This window comes from Phyllostomus discolor, chromosome 11 (assembly GCF_004126475.2).
Source record: "Phyllostomus discolor isolate MPI-MPIP mPhyDis1 chromosome 11, mPhyDis1.pri.v3, whole genome shotgun sequence".
NCBI classification, from domain to species: domain Eukaryota; kingdom Metazoa; phylum Chordata; class Mammalia; order Chiroptera; family Phyllostomidae; genus Phyllostomus; species Phyllostomus discolor.
Window position 1 is genome coordinate 87,010,756 of NC_040913.2, and position 14,403 is coordinate 87,025,158.

Here is a 14,403-nt window from a genome sequence, read left to right on the forward strand (position 1 = left end):
GGTGGTGTGGAACGTCTCGGCTTCACAGCGGGGTAGCTTCGTGTCGGGTGTGTTAGAACTGTGTCCGAGGAAGTAGGAGAAACGGAAACATCTCCTCTGGTTCCCGAAGGCCGTGGGAAGGAATCACCGCCAAATCGCAGCGTCTGCAGCTTGGGGGACCTGGGCCGTGACAGGAAGTCATCCCCAGTGCTGGCCAGTCAGTGTCGGGGCCAGCAGGACCCACAGCGGAAGCCCTTGTCCGGGCGTGGAGAGCCGGGCCAGCCTCCTGCAGCCCGGGCCAGCACGCAGTGGGTGGGTGGGTGGGTGCTCTGATGGGGGGCAGGAAAGGCTGGTCCAGGCCTGCCCGCTGGTCTGTAGGGGGATCTGGTGGCCGCAGAGAGCCTGAGCAGCATCCTAGCTGGGACACTGACGGGCCAGCGATGCGAGGTTGGGCAGGGAGATGAGGTGGGGACCAGAACGGGACCAAACCCTGGTAAAGCGTCGAGTCTGGTTTACATAATCGTCACCATTGAAAGGGCTTAAACAGGGCAGTAATGTACGTACAGTTGTGCTTGGAGTTCAGAATCAAAGCTGGTGCTCAGCCAGCTCAAACCACAAGCACACTAAAATAGAGCAAGATCATAGCACCTTCACATCAATGACTGTGGATGGCATTAACCCAGCCCCAAACTACAGGTGTTTCAGACGTCTTAAAAGTAATTTGGCTTTTTCTCTCCCCGAGTGCACGTGCATGATGTGGTGAGGGGTGCTCTGAAACCCACCGGCAGAACCTCAAGTGGGTTGGACTGTCGGAGTTAGTGACCGTGTTAACAATAACCAGTGAGCACCAGCCTGGAGCCCGCCGCTCTGCCAAGTTCTGGAAGGTGCTGATGGGGGGACGCCTCCCAACTTCAAGGGCTGCCGAGTCCAACTGGGGGTGCACAAGATACACGTGGGAAAAGGAGGACCAGCAAAGAACGGAGTGTCACACTGACCGGAGGGGGATGGCCTAGGCAGAGGGCTTCCTGCTGAAAGTCGGACTGAAGACAGTAATCGAAAGCGAGGGGTGGGCGGTGGCTCCGTCCACACCCACAGGCATGACTCGATCATGTGTGACAGTCTTCCAACGTGGCACTCTCCAATGACCACCTGTAATGTTCTGTGGCAAAACTGCGTCAGAAAATTTATAAGGTAACGTTAGCACCCCCTCCCCCATCTACATGTACGGGTTTATCACGATAAACAAGTCTCAAGGATGAATTAGATATACTCTCCCCGTCTTCCAGATGTATCTTTGCTCCTGCTCTTAAACTCGTGTTATCAACGCTCAGAATACCCTTCGGGCCCCTCTGTCCTTCTCGTCTGCAAGCGTCCAGCTTCAGTCCCAGCTGGCAGCCTGTAAGGACACCTGTGCCACAACGGGGCCGTCATAGTGTCCTGTCTCCCTACCCGCCGCAAGAGCACAAGTCTGGTTTGGGAACTTACGGAGCGTGTGTCGTTTCCACGGATCTCCCGTCATCCTCACAGGTGTCCTGGTGAAGTCGGAGGGCAGAACCCTCCCCCGTGTGTGTGACCACCAGCAAGCTGAGCCCCAGGGTCACTGCGGGAGGCTGGCTGCCAAACCCCACACCCGGTGAGCGGTGGGGAGAGTCCTGGGGCTGGCGGCCGCGCCCGGCAGGAGCCCTTTCCCACGCCATCTTCGGCACTTAGCATCCTGGCTGCATCGCTACTTTCCTGGGCACAGGTGTCACATTTCCCCTGGCGTCCCCTGGGGAACAATGAAGGTGACTTTTACTCTGTGTCCCCAGAACCTACCAGGATGCCGAACAGTCAGAAGCAGAGCACTCAACATTTACTGCCTAGAACACCTATTGCATCAGACGAATACCCACATGTACTACCGCCCGTGTGGGTGTAGGTGTGCATAATCTTTTCACTGACTTCAGTTCCTTGCTGGAAGGGTATGTCGCTAATTTCTGAATTTAGAAAAGCAGTAGTCCGGGTACTATCAAATTTAAACTTCATTTACTTATCTAGCTTTTTAAAAACCTAGTCTACAATAACAAGGTGTGAGCTTTTAAAAATGCATCACCTTTCATGGACTACCTTTTTGGGGTGATATTTTCTGAAGTCCATGATTTAGGCGTATTTATTGCAAATTGTGATAAAGATGAACTCACCACACTATGAACTGGCAAGCACTGGACTCCAGGGCACGGTAGGCTGTCCCTGAAGCTTCTCCGTTCAATTCGGAGGGGGACGGAGCTGGCTGTGATGAACGGTTTGGGAGGAATGGCTAAGCAACAAAGTAAGGAATAAGAAGACACCAAGCACCAGGTTGTCCTGGCTACAAGGGACTCATTTGTCTCCCACACGCTGGCGTTCGCTCTGCGCCTAAACAAGGAACCCATCCTTACCTGTAATCCTTTTCCCCTCTGAGTCCTGCCTCGCGTGACAAAACTCTGGACTGCACTGCGTTGAGACCAGGAGGACACCTTTGCTCTGGAAAGCAGGACGCATGCCGATCTGCAACTTTAAAAAAGGAACGAGGCTTTTTGTACTCAAGAGAGATCTGCGGACTTTGGAGTCCGGTCCCCGTCAGGGTGGAGTGGTCTGCAGGCGCCGCAGCGGAAGGCGGGGCTGACTCACCAGGGAGGATTCACACAGACCGCGTGCACCGTCACCTCTGTGGCCTTGCTTCTGTGAACTGTATTCATAAACTTTTTTCATAAATGGCGTTCGGAGTTTTCGGTAATACAGGCTTATTGTAAAAAAAAGTTGGCACATAGAGGAAGCTAAAAGGCATAGGTGTCTTTTCATGGAGCCAAGAATTTCAAGAAACGGGAATTTGGAAGCCCCTGTTCAGCTTACCTGCGACGCCCTGCCTCCCTTTGGGAACTTGACCTAGGGTCCATTCAGCTCACCCCCACCCACGGTCACACCCCAGGGCAGGACCCCGGCCCCGGTTTCTGAACCTTGCCGTCACGGAGAATAACTTCATTCTAGCGCTACTGCTGAATACAGCAGTCCCGACACCGCAGGTAAACCAGAGCTTTGCCGGCTCTGGGGGCATTACGTCAACCCAGAGCAAGGCTTGACCATTTTTTACTTTATTTTCTTATTTTATTTTTAGTGAACCTGAATATTTGGGTGTCATCGCAAGCAGCCCGTTAACTAGAACTCCCTGGTTACGCTTTTTAAATACTCACATCACAGCTCCAGAATGACCTAGCCGTAGCTGGCGACCCTGTTGTAGGAAGAGATGTAAAAAAACGGTTATCAGGAAATCAAAATCAAGAACTTGTTTTAACAGTGCGTGACGGGGCTGGGGAAGAGAAATGAGAACATTAAAATGAAAAATTAGCTGTAGCCAAAATCTCACAGATGCAAAAAGTGAAGGAGCAGGAGTTTGGGGGAAGAAATGACAAGAAACAGAAAGAAAAACATGTGGCTGAGATAGAGAGGGGAAAAAAAACCGAAATAGAGAGAGAGAGAAAGTAAATTTTTGGTTACACTGTTATGAAAAGTTTGCATAAATAATCATCAGCCTGTCTGTCGATTTCAGATACGGGTAAAAGGAAACACATTGTGATCTCGGGCACAGATGCTCCCACCACTGCGGGAAGAAGCCCCGGCTGCCGTGCCCTTCCCCACGCGTGAACCCCGCTCCCGCGCCCCCAGCTTCTCCTGACCCGGACCCAGCGGCCTGTGACCTCCATTTCCGTCGTCCGCCACCTCATGCCCCACACACGCCGAGGAGTCCTGAGCAGAAACCGGGTCCTGCCTGACCCAGGGACCCAGGGCTTCCTGTCTTCTTCTCTCTCAACCTTTTAACAACTTTCTGACATTCTCAAAGCCACGCCCGGGTCTCCGGCTTTCTTTTGTAATAAGGGAGGCACGTTTCCAGTGGTGTGGCGAGCACATCTCATAAACGGCGGGCTTATTGTAAAAAAATAAAAAAAAAATTGGCACATACAGAAAGCTAACAGGCGCCGGTGTCTTTTCATAGGTGGCTGCTTAGGTTAGAAGCGGGTGAAGGCTCCACCTGTTTGAAATCCGGCTCGTGGCCTTCCACCCAGGCCCCTTTCGAGACAGCGAGGAGAGGGAGTGCCCCCCGGAAACCCAGTGGGCAGAACAAAAGTGGTATAAGTTGTTTAGCCGAGGTCCTGGTCTCGGGCAGGAGTCCGCACTCTAGACTCTGAGACAAAAATGGCAAGCACAGTCGGAAACAACGGGGGTGAGGCAGGTAGAGGGACCTACCGTGCCAGGGCAGGAAAGTGGACAGGGGCGCCCAGAGAAGCCCCTGGGAGAGGAAGGCATGGGAGCTGGACCTTGAAACACGGCTAACATCCAGATATGCCGCAGTGGGAAGTGGGGAGGAGGAAAGGGGGCTCCCTAAAAACACGGTGTAGCACTCTGAAGTCGATATAGCACGTCCCAAGTGCCAGTAGTGTGACTCGAGGGCGGGTCACATTAGCTAATGTTCCTTGTGACCTCTTTCCTCTGAGCCTTACCACTCTTCAGCACAATCCAATTGGGATGGGATAAGTCCATTAACAAGTGTACGGTCTTCTCCATTCTGTCTCACTAAGTAAGCCGCCTGCTTGGGAGAAACTAGGAAATCTCTCCACTTTTTCCACTTCCCGTGCATCCCTATTTGTCTAGGCAGTTCTGTAAACTACAGGGGAGGCGGCACCACACGCGTGTGCTGCAGGGGAGCGTGAAGCACCTGCGTGGCAGGTGTCGGGAGCCACGTCTCTCGCTGCTGGACAGGGCGGCTACAGACACGCACGGGGGAGGAGGTTGGAATGATCCACGTGGTGTGGACTCTTGGGGGAGCCAGCAGCAGGAACTCACGTGGAGCTTAACCAGAGATGCAGGTGTTACCTGTGCAAATCCTTACAGGCAGGCATGTGTACTACGCAGGCCAGCGTACTCACATGTACGTCCGGGCTCTATCAGCTGAAGGGCTAGCAGTAACGGCTCTCCAGGAGCCGTGGGCTTACCAGCACCTAGGTCTCGGTGTCTAGCACCAAGGTGAGAGGAAGTAAGATCGAAGGAACATAGTGTTGTGGGCACAAAGAAGGCAAGGCAACAGAACTGTGAAACTTAAAGCACCAGTAACCAGTGGCAATTAGATACATAGTTACCGAGGATATAGATTATATAGCACATATTCCGATATTATTAATATGTATTAATATGGTAAGAAATATTATGTGTCATCATATATGTGTAACTGAGACCAGGAACAAGTCCAAGTATTATTCATAGACCAGACAGCATAACAACAAACAAACAAAAGTTGTTGGTTTTATGCAGACAAAAGAGTCAAGTAAAAAAAACAACCCTAGGTAACAGAAGGGAAAAATACTGCGCGGAACTTAACACAGAGAAGAAAGGGGGACGTGAAGGAAGGTGGCCCGGGAGGAACGGGGTGTGACAGAACCCGGAGGCTGCCCGACTGGTCACCCAGTGGTCACCCTGTGGTCCCCCAGTGGCCGCCCGGACAAGCCCATGCTGGCTCACCATGCAGGCCGTTCACGCGGCTGGACACTAGCCTCGCAGTCCTAGACCTGCCTGAGCAGGACAGACTGTCCCCTTCCCTGAGCACCCGTTCAAGTCCACCCTTTGCGCTCCAGCCTAGCCCGGGGGTGGGGGGGGGGCCCGCTGCTCTCCTCCAAGGCACCGAATCTCCCTCCCTGAGGCTCACCGTCACACGTCGGATGCCATGCTTTCACGGTCCACCAGGAACCCTGCCCAGCCTGACTGGAGAGCAGGTGCCTTGATCTGTCTTGAAATTCCTGCAGGGTGCGTGCGGCACGTGCTCTGTGAATATTCGTGACGCACACGTACCCCATGTGTCACGTGACTGACTATCTGCTTTGCAGGAGGAGTCTGGAGCCACGGAGCCCAAAGAGGGGGGCTGTCCCGAAATCCAAGTGTTCCCACAGTAGGGACAAGCTTTCGTACTTAAATGAACTCTTAGGGTCAGGCGAATAACTTCTTTTTATCCTTCAGTGGCTCTCAGTTTCCCGTCTGGAACAGGGTGGGGGCAAATACGGAGTCCTCTGCTTGGGTTGTCCTCATGGAAGAAAAAAACTCCCACCACTCCAAACACTGAAAAACAAGTTAAAGCCACGCCATTCCTTTGGAAAAAAAGATTTCTACCAACTGAGACCCTTCCGTCAAAGGAGTCAGAGCCTGCCTTCCATCCCCATCGTACGTAAGTCACCACATCCCGTCTCTGCGTCCAATGGTCTGGATCTTTCTGGAAGGCACACACTGTGAACTCTCTCCCCTGAGCACCGCAGCCCCTGAGCACCGCAGCGTTTGGTCCGAGCGTGAAACTCACGATACGCCCTCCCTGTCCTTGCCCGTCCTGACTCCATTCTGGAAAAACGGAGTGTCCGTATTGAGACAGTTTGGAGTATAGAGAGCAAGCTCTTTCCACTAAAACAAGCCCCGGCCTTCAGAGCTGTGGCTGTGGGCTCCACGCACGTGTCGGGACGACACTGCCGTCGTTCAGAGCAGCTCTGGGAAGTCTGCTCGCGGCATCGCCTTTCCGAGAAGGTCAGGCTCCACGTGAGAGCTCCATATTGGGTCTGGTTAAGAATGCTGTTTCCCTAGCCCTGGCTGGCGTAGCTCAGTGGATTGAGCTCAGGCTGCAAACCAAAGTGTCGCAGGTTCAATTCCCAGCCAGGGCACATGCCTGGGTTGCAGACCACGGCCCCCAGCAACCGCACATTGATGTTTCTCTCTCTTTCTCCCTCCCTTCCCTCTCTAAAAATAAATAAAAATCTTAAAGAAAAAAAGAATGCTGTTTCCTGGCTTAATCGTCTGAATAGGTCCTTTTGGGTTTGAGAAAACGGGAGTTCATTCTCCCAGGCCAAAGATTTGCAGCCACTGAGAAGTAAAAAGAACATGTGATAAATTCAGAAGAACTTCTGTACTTGTGCAAGTGCCTCATCAGAAGATTGAGTGTCACTGGAGGTTTACTGGAGAGGGGGTCACATCTATTTGGGGGTAGAAGTTGTGATGTGAGCACTAACAAAATAGAACAAAACAAGACCCAAAACAACCCCGTTTCTTTCTAATTTCATATAGAAAGCTTAATTATATGCAGCTCTAAGTCTCACTGTTTTAAATTTGAAGAACTAGCTAAAAACGTGATTTTTTCAACATTCCTGGAAAAAGATTTTGATCAGAAATGTCCATTTTTAGTTGTTTTCACTCAACAGCGCTAATCAAGAGTGTGCGCTAAAAATTTGTCCTGAAACTGTGTTAACTGGGGAGAGAAATAAATTGATCTCGCCTGAAGTATTCTCTCTCAGGTACCAAAAAAAATCCACTTAGACATATAACCAAATGTTATTTAATATCTTAAAAAGTAACACAATCCAAAATGGATATTTCACACAACACTACATAAACAACATGAACACAATATTACCATATGGAGGGACTTTCAAATATAGACTTACAAAAATCCCTGTGCTTTTTTTGTCTTTTAAGTTATTATACTAAGCATGACAAGTAATCATCATTTACAATATGGCACACTGACACGATAAAAACCATGTTACAAATGTGCTGTTATAAATCAGTAACATTAGGGAAGACATTTCATGAACTGTAATTATTTCATATGAAATACTATACAATATAAACAGAACATCCATCTTGGATGACCTTTACAGCAACCAGAGACCAAGTAATTTAAATTTTTTTTTCAGTGCAAACACATTTTTTTTCAAGGCAGTCTTGGCTGCAAAACTCCGTTCTAACATACAGTAAATCCCACTTGCACTTCTTAATTCATGTACCCTAATGCAATAGTCACATTCAGTCACTCAGAGAAAGATACCTGCAGAATTATGATCCCTTTAAACTGAACGCTGAAATTTAATTCTCTGCTAGAAAGTCGTATCTATGTCAACTACTCTAAGGACCTTAATTCGTAGCTGTCGATACTTACAGGAAGGCGGCCCGAGGTTAGCGCTGGGGCTAACCCAGCCCGTGTGCACAATACCTCACACTGTTTCGCCCTTCCAATGTGGAAACCACGGCGGTGGACCGGTATCTGGGCGGGGACACGGGGAGGAGGGGGCAGAGGCCTTGGAGGGCAGGAAGGCGAGGAGCTGCGGAGCGTGTCTTGTTCATGATAAGTTTCCAGGAACTGCAGAGGACTGATATCGGAGGAGATCTCGGATCTCAGATTTGGTACCCCTTTCGGGTGGGAGCCAAGGAACGGGGTGGGGGGGGTGCCAAGGTCAACCTTTGGACAGGGAGGTAGGCGGCGGTCTGTGGACCAGCCCAGCTTCTAGCCTTGCACGGGCTTTCTGTCGTCACTGCCTCACCTGGGAAGCAGCAGCCCCGTCCCTTGTTGGCAGGGTGTGTGCGTGTGTGTGTGTGTGTGTGTGTGTGTGTTCGCATTTGAAGCCAACAGGAGCAATTTAAAGCCCGGTAACTGATAACATACAGTCGTTAAGAAGGAGGCTGAGCCCCCCTTTGAGCCTTGGGGGATTCTGAACCTTGCAGATCAGCAACTGGGAGCCACAGACAACACGACTGTGCAAACTCGGGGTCTCGGGCCGGGGGCCCGCCCCCGGGGGCGCTCTGGGATGCGGCTGCAAGAGATGCGGAGCGGAACGCAACCCAGGAGATGCCGCCGTCTGTCTCAAACACACCAGGACATCTAATCATGAGTGTTTCATGTTATGAAATGTCTCCTATGCAAAAATCTCCGGGAAAATCTTGGGTGTTGCCTTAATACTGTACACCCTTCTGGGAGGGTCACAGAGTGACGGCGGACTCTTTTATCGTACTTGGCGAAGACCAGACCGACGGCGATCCCTTTCCTGCCCCTATCTCACTACCTCAAAGCGAAACAGTGTTTTCCGTGGTGTTTGCATTTGTGTCTCCCGTCCTCCTGCTTCTCTGGCACTAAATGCACACAGGAGAGTCACTGAGGAACAGAAGGGGACTGGCGGCCTTGACCGTGGGCAGGACGGGACTGGGGGCCGGGGAGAGGGAAGGAAAGGGCCACCTCTGCTGGGGTCCACTGTCGACCGCCAGCACGCCGCCAGCTGGTCCTATGGCTGGCCTGTGGCAAGACGGAAGGCCGCCCCTTGAGGATCTTCTATCTCCTAATTTGAGAAAATACGCAGGACCAGATCAGCTCCCTCGGAAACCCAGGTTCCTCAGCGCAGGGCTGGACAACGGCCCTGAGTTCCTGTCGCGCTAAGAAGCACTGTGAAGAGCACTCGTGAGAACGTCTGCCTCAGCACCTCCCACTGCCAGGAGCACTCGTGTTCCTGAAAGACGGTGTTTCAGCGCGGGGGTGACAGAAGCCCGATGTGAACCTGCGAACAGGGTGTAGGTCCAGATCTACTTCTGACCACCACCGCACGTGAGGGGACACGTTGCCCCTCCCACCCCCACTTCCTGAATCCACCCAGGGAGGGGCACCGGGGTGTGAAATTCCAAACACCCTGAACTTTTTGAATGAAAATGGACAAAGGTGTCAAGTTGTGTTTGTTTTCTTTGACTTTATTAGCACACATCAGAAAAAATAGCATCGTACTGAGTGATTTCTCACGAGATGGCCTATCAAACAGATAGAAAAGAGATCGTCGGTAGCTGCCGCTGTGTTCTGGGTAATCTTGTCACTCCTTCTGTTCATGCGTTTCAAGTTTGGGCATTACGAATCGGACCTGCTGGGTGGGTTGTTTGCGAATCTGAATGCTTTGGAAGCACTTTGAGGTCCCCCAATGAACTTGTAAAGTCATTACAGGTTGTCGTTGGTTTTGAACCAAGCGCCAAATACTGCCCACGTTATAAACAATGAGACTTTTCCAAATGTGATCACTATTGTATTGCGAGCAATAGGCCTATCACTGAAATTAAAAACTTTATTTTCAAGTACACTTTGTGGTGGTAAGTGGTTTATCCTGGGTAGAAATTTTGCAAAGCTGTGCCAACCTAAAAAAAAAAAAAAGGAACTTTTGTTTCCATTGAAGAGTTGTTTTCTTTTCTTTTCTTTTTTTTTTTTTTGTTCCCAAGGTGACTGCAATATAATTGAAACTCGCATTTTAGAAAAGCTGGCTGGGTTATGGAAAAGGGAGATTTGGGAACAGCTGGTGTTCAGATCATTGTTACTCCAGGTTCACTTTCAATTTCTGCTTCCTGACCTTGAGCTTCCCAAGGTCAGAGAAGCAATGGTTTGTTTTCTTTCTCCAGCTAGTCCCCTTTCCGCCCTCCGATTTATTTTCTCGATTTGCTAGCCTCCCCCGCCTTTTCACATGCTCACCAAGGTCCCCTGAGGTGTGCAAAAGACACAGAGTGGAACGCCAACTACGTAACAGGAGTTGCGACTACACAGCACAGCTCTGATCACTGGAGTGGGGTGCGGGTCTGCTGTGGGGGCACGCGCGTGGGGGCGGAGAGGACCAAAGTGCTCCACAGGGGGCAGTCCAGATTTCCTGTGTGTCGTCTGCTACTGAGATTCTAGGACTGACATCGGAGTTTTCCAGAAGCCAATAGCTCGCCAGGTTATGTCTACCAATTGGCTCTTCGCCAGGGGGAACTTTTGGCGGGAACCGGGATGGGGAGAGGGGGAGACAAGAAACTGAAACTCCCTATCACTCATAACGAAGTCAAGTGCGCCTCTGTGGGCAAGAGAGGGGAGACGGGTGTGCATCTGAAGGTGAAACAATGCCGTCAAAGGAAACCGTGGCCACGAAGAGGTCACAAGTCCACGCAGACAATCGCCGACACGCACGCAGCACGCCGTGGCCTAACGACACGCGAGCCTTAAACTTCGCTTTTCTGAACAACACACTTCAACGCACTGCGGCCACTTCATCGAATTTATGGAGGTAGTTATATGTAAAAATAAAAATTACCATAAAGTAATATGCTGTATCATAATAATACATAAGTGTGCAAAATGCTGACAGATGGGTTGACCCTTTCAAGTTGAACGCTACACAGAGATTCGTCCAGATTCAGTTCTGTAAACCTTTCAGGTGATACGCTCTAAGTGGGGGCCAGCTAAGCATCCGTGTAGCACAAGGCTCTCCTTTCACGGGAGGACAAGGATGTCGGCGAAGCTGGGAGTGGCCCGAGGGCTGGGTCACTGAGAACCTCACCACAGACCGTCTCGGGTGACGTTTGTGATGCACCTCCTGCCACCCTCCTTCCCCACTCGGGAACCCCAGATAGATCAGCGGAGGCTCTTTCTACAGGGAACGTCTGCTTACATGGTATCATCTTCGAAGTCCATTGTTTCTATGCTAATGGCTGCTGGTCTGAGGGAATTCTTTTTTTTTTTTTTCCTTCTTCAAATCACGTGCCCAATAGCATCAGGCAAACAGTGTACACGTTTCATTTGAATAACGTCTGTAAACCTACTTCTTGTGAAATATTGATGAATTCCTATTTTAAAGCTTCTAAAGGTAATGCTTTCCTTTCCTGTTCGCACAGCATTTGATTATTATAATGGCTACTTTCAGAGGATCAACTGGAGGCTGATGAGCTGTTTCAATGGTTATATTATTTATGAACTGATAGCATGATAAACACTCGAGAGCAGGTTTTGGGGGGGAGGGGAACGAATTTAGACAGAAGAATTTAGTAACTGTATGGTATACAACTCCCCAAGGAAACAGACTCTGAATCTAGTCTCTCAGATATGTTATCTAAGAGATGTTTAAGCAGATCTGGACATATTTGAGCAGTGAGACAATAGCGCATTTCTGAGCAATCAAGGCATGCCTTGGAGGAAATAAGGCATGACACTGCTCGCCAGCTGACTTACGCATTTCAGTGGTGTGGGAGTTTACCAAGCAGCGGGCCGCGGGGTCGCTCTAAGCACACGAAATGAGCCTGCCCCGAACTCCACACGTCCAGTCTCTCGTGCCCCTTCCAGATGTCTGATAAAGCAAAGGTACACGACTGCATTCTTTAAACAGGTCGCCAGGGCTGAACCTCATACAGGGGCAGAGGGGTTCCGCAGATTTTATGCCGTTGATCGAAATCTGAGGAAGGGACATTTCAGATTTATTTTTGGAGCTGTACTTTACGGTATATGGTTCCAAACGTCACGTGCCACGAAACTAAATAAACTTGTGGTCAGACCATCTACTCGTGTCCTAGGTAACCCTTTTGCGAATAGTTTTCCATTCTCTCCGGATTCATTCTGCTGTTCTCGTAAAGTGAAACAAGGGGACTTTGGAAAGTCTCTCTCCTAGAAGGCCGAAGCTGATTTGTCGTCCCTCCACTGCTGACTGGCTTCTTGGTATTCAATGTGACAGTGTGAAGTAAAGCCACATGTTAACAGGCCGTTTTGAAATACGTTGGGCTAATAACCATACAGCCACCTAAAAATGCCTCCTGAAATTGGTTACAAAGTATCTGTAAACATTACTCTGGCATAGTTCATGTATGCATAATTGTCATTCTGGTCAATTTTGGGGGAGTACAAGTTAGAATTATACCACTGCTTGCAGAATGAGCACATTCTGTTGTTAACTACACGGGCACGTGTCTATTTCTGGTCAAAAGTTACGTTAAAGTTTTCTCTATAGATATCTTCCCAGGAATAAAAGGCCTGAAGTTCAACTTTCCCTAAATCTGCTCTTTCCTCTAACCACTAAAAATTCTCTCCCACAGCCTAATTTAGGCATTCTATTTAAAACTACATAAAATAGATTTATGTCCTTCCATTAGAAAGAATAACATCCCCAGGCCGTACTCTTCATTTGTATCACAAAGAACATTTTGCTTTTCAACAAACTAATTACCGCATCTATTCTCGTAAGCTAGGATCTCTGCAAGTACCCCAAAGAGGAGGCACTCCCCCTTACATCTCTGACGGACACCGCTCAGAAGTCCGCACGACCTCTCCCGCCACTGAGCGCTGCGCCCCCGCCAGGCTGGGGGCCCCTTCCTTTTTATCCACTCCAGATTCAGAGGCCTATCTATTCCTGTGGGCAATGACGGAAGGTTCAAACTCAGACAAGCATCTGTGACCTTAAACACAAACTCCGGCACACACACACACACACACACACACTCCCGGCGCGGCCGTCACGGCCCTCCCGACACGCTCCCCCGTGCGCCCGCAGAGCCGCTTCACGCACACTCACAGTGACACATGACAGGTGCCTACACGCTTCACACACGGAGGGCTGGGGTCCCTTCCCGGCAGGGTGGCCCTGGCGGCCCTCGCGGTGGGCCCTTGCCTTGGACGTTTGGTGGTGGCTTAGTGTTGTTTTGCTGTTGCTGTTGTTGTGTTTGGGGGAAGTGTCAAGAATCAGTTCTGCGGCACCGTCTGCCCACGGACCCGGGCTACGCGCGCACCTGTGGCATCGAAACGTGGAACTGGCAAACTGCATGACATCGAAAATGCGCATCACACTGACAGCATCTAGACGCTCCTATGGGTGCTCGGGTACAGTTAGTGAAGCAAAAGTGTACACATCACCCCTACTGCTATTCTGCTGCTACAGAGCCATACATGTGAGAAGCAGTACTCTGAAAGAAAGACGTGTGTGTTCGCTCTAGCCTACTTAGCAGCACAGTTTAAGTAAACACGAAAACTGCGGTTGAGATGCTTGTCTTCCCGAAGATGTAAACATCAGTCCCAGTGTCGTAAACGTGGCTGCATCGGACGAGACAGGAGATCGGAGGCGGGACGGCCCTCACACGCTAGTCACCGAAGCCTGCAAGCAGCTGGAAGGCTTCTGCAGCTTCTCCGCGTCGCTGGTCGGGGCGTCTGTGCTCGCGCGGAAGCTGAAGGCCGGGCCGGCTCCACCGTGGGCCGGGCTCAAGGTGGGGTTCTGCCGACGGTTACTTTCCACAATGCTTGACGTGTTGGAAGCCAGGCTCTCCCGAGTGCTAGAAGAGTAAAAAGGTTGTGTTTTGTTTTGTTTGGAACATACGTGATCACAGAGTGCGTTCCAGGGGAAGAGCAAATGATGGAGGCAATGGGTTTGCTTTGTTGGCGCATAACGCCACACACAGACCCTCTCCTACTGACTGTTCACACACGGCTCCCGGAGTCTGTGTGACACACCCAGCTGCACACACGGCCCCGGGAGTGTGTGTGACACACCCAGCTGCACACACAGCTCCGGGAGCCCGAGTGACAGCCCAGCTGCACACACGGCTCCGGGAGCCCGAGAGATACACCCAGCTGGCAGCACCCCGAATAAAGGTTTTTTTTCACAGCTCAAGACCTTTCAAGGGCTCCCCCTCCACAAGGAAACTACTTCAAACTTGGATGTGATCTACAGCCACCACACCAGGTTTTAAACACACTCACTCACACACACACATATGGAATGGTTTCATGTCAGGCTGAAACCTCACTCAGGCTGAAAGTCTGCTCCTGAGTGAGGAAACTCAGTGAGCGTGTGC

General features: G+C 50.6%; 1 protein-coding gene across 3 annotated transcripts in view; it reads right to left on the reverse strand.

The window, feature by feature from the left end:
• Positions 1-7,338: 7,338 nt before the first annotated feature.
• Positions 7,339-14,403, reverse strand: part of STOX2 (storkhead box 2) — a 97,677-nt gene continuing 90,612 nt past the window's right edge. For all 3 annotated transcript variants that reach the window (XM_028526962.2, XM_036011767.1, XM_036011766.1), the window contains one exon: positions 7,339-13,881. In XM_028526962.2, the coding sequence (XP_028382763.1) occupies positions 13,686-13,881 (196 nt within the window). In that variant the 3' untranslated portion in view covers positions 7,339-13,685. The remainder of the gene's footprint in view (positions 13,882-14,403) is intronic.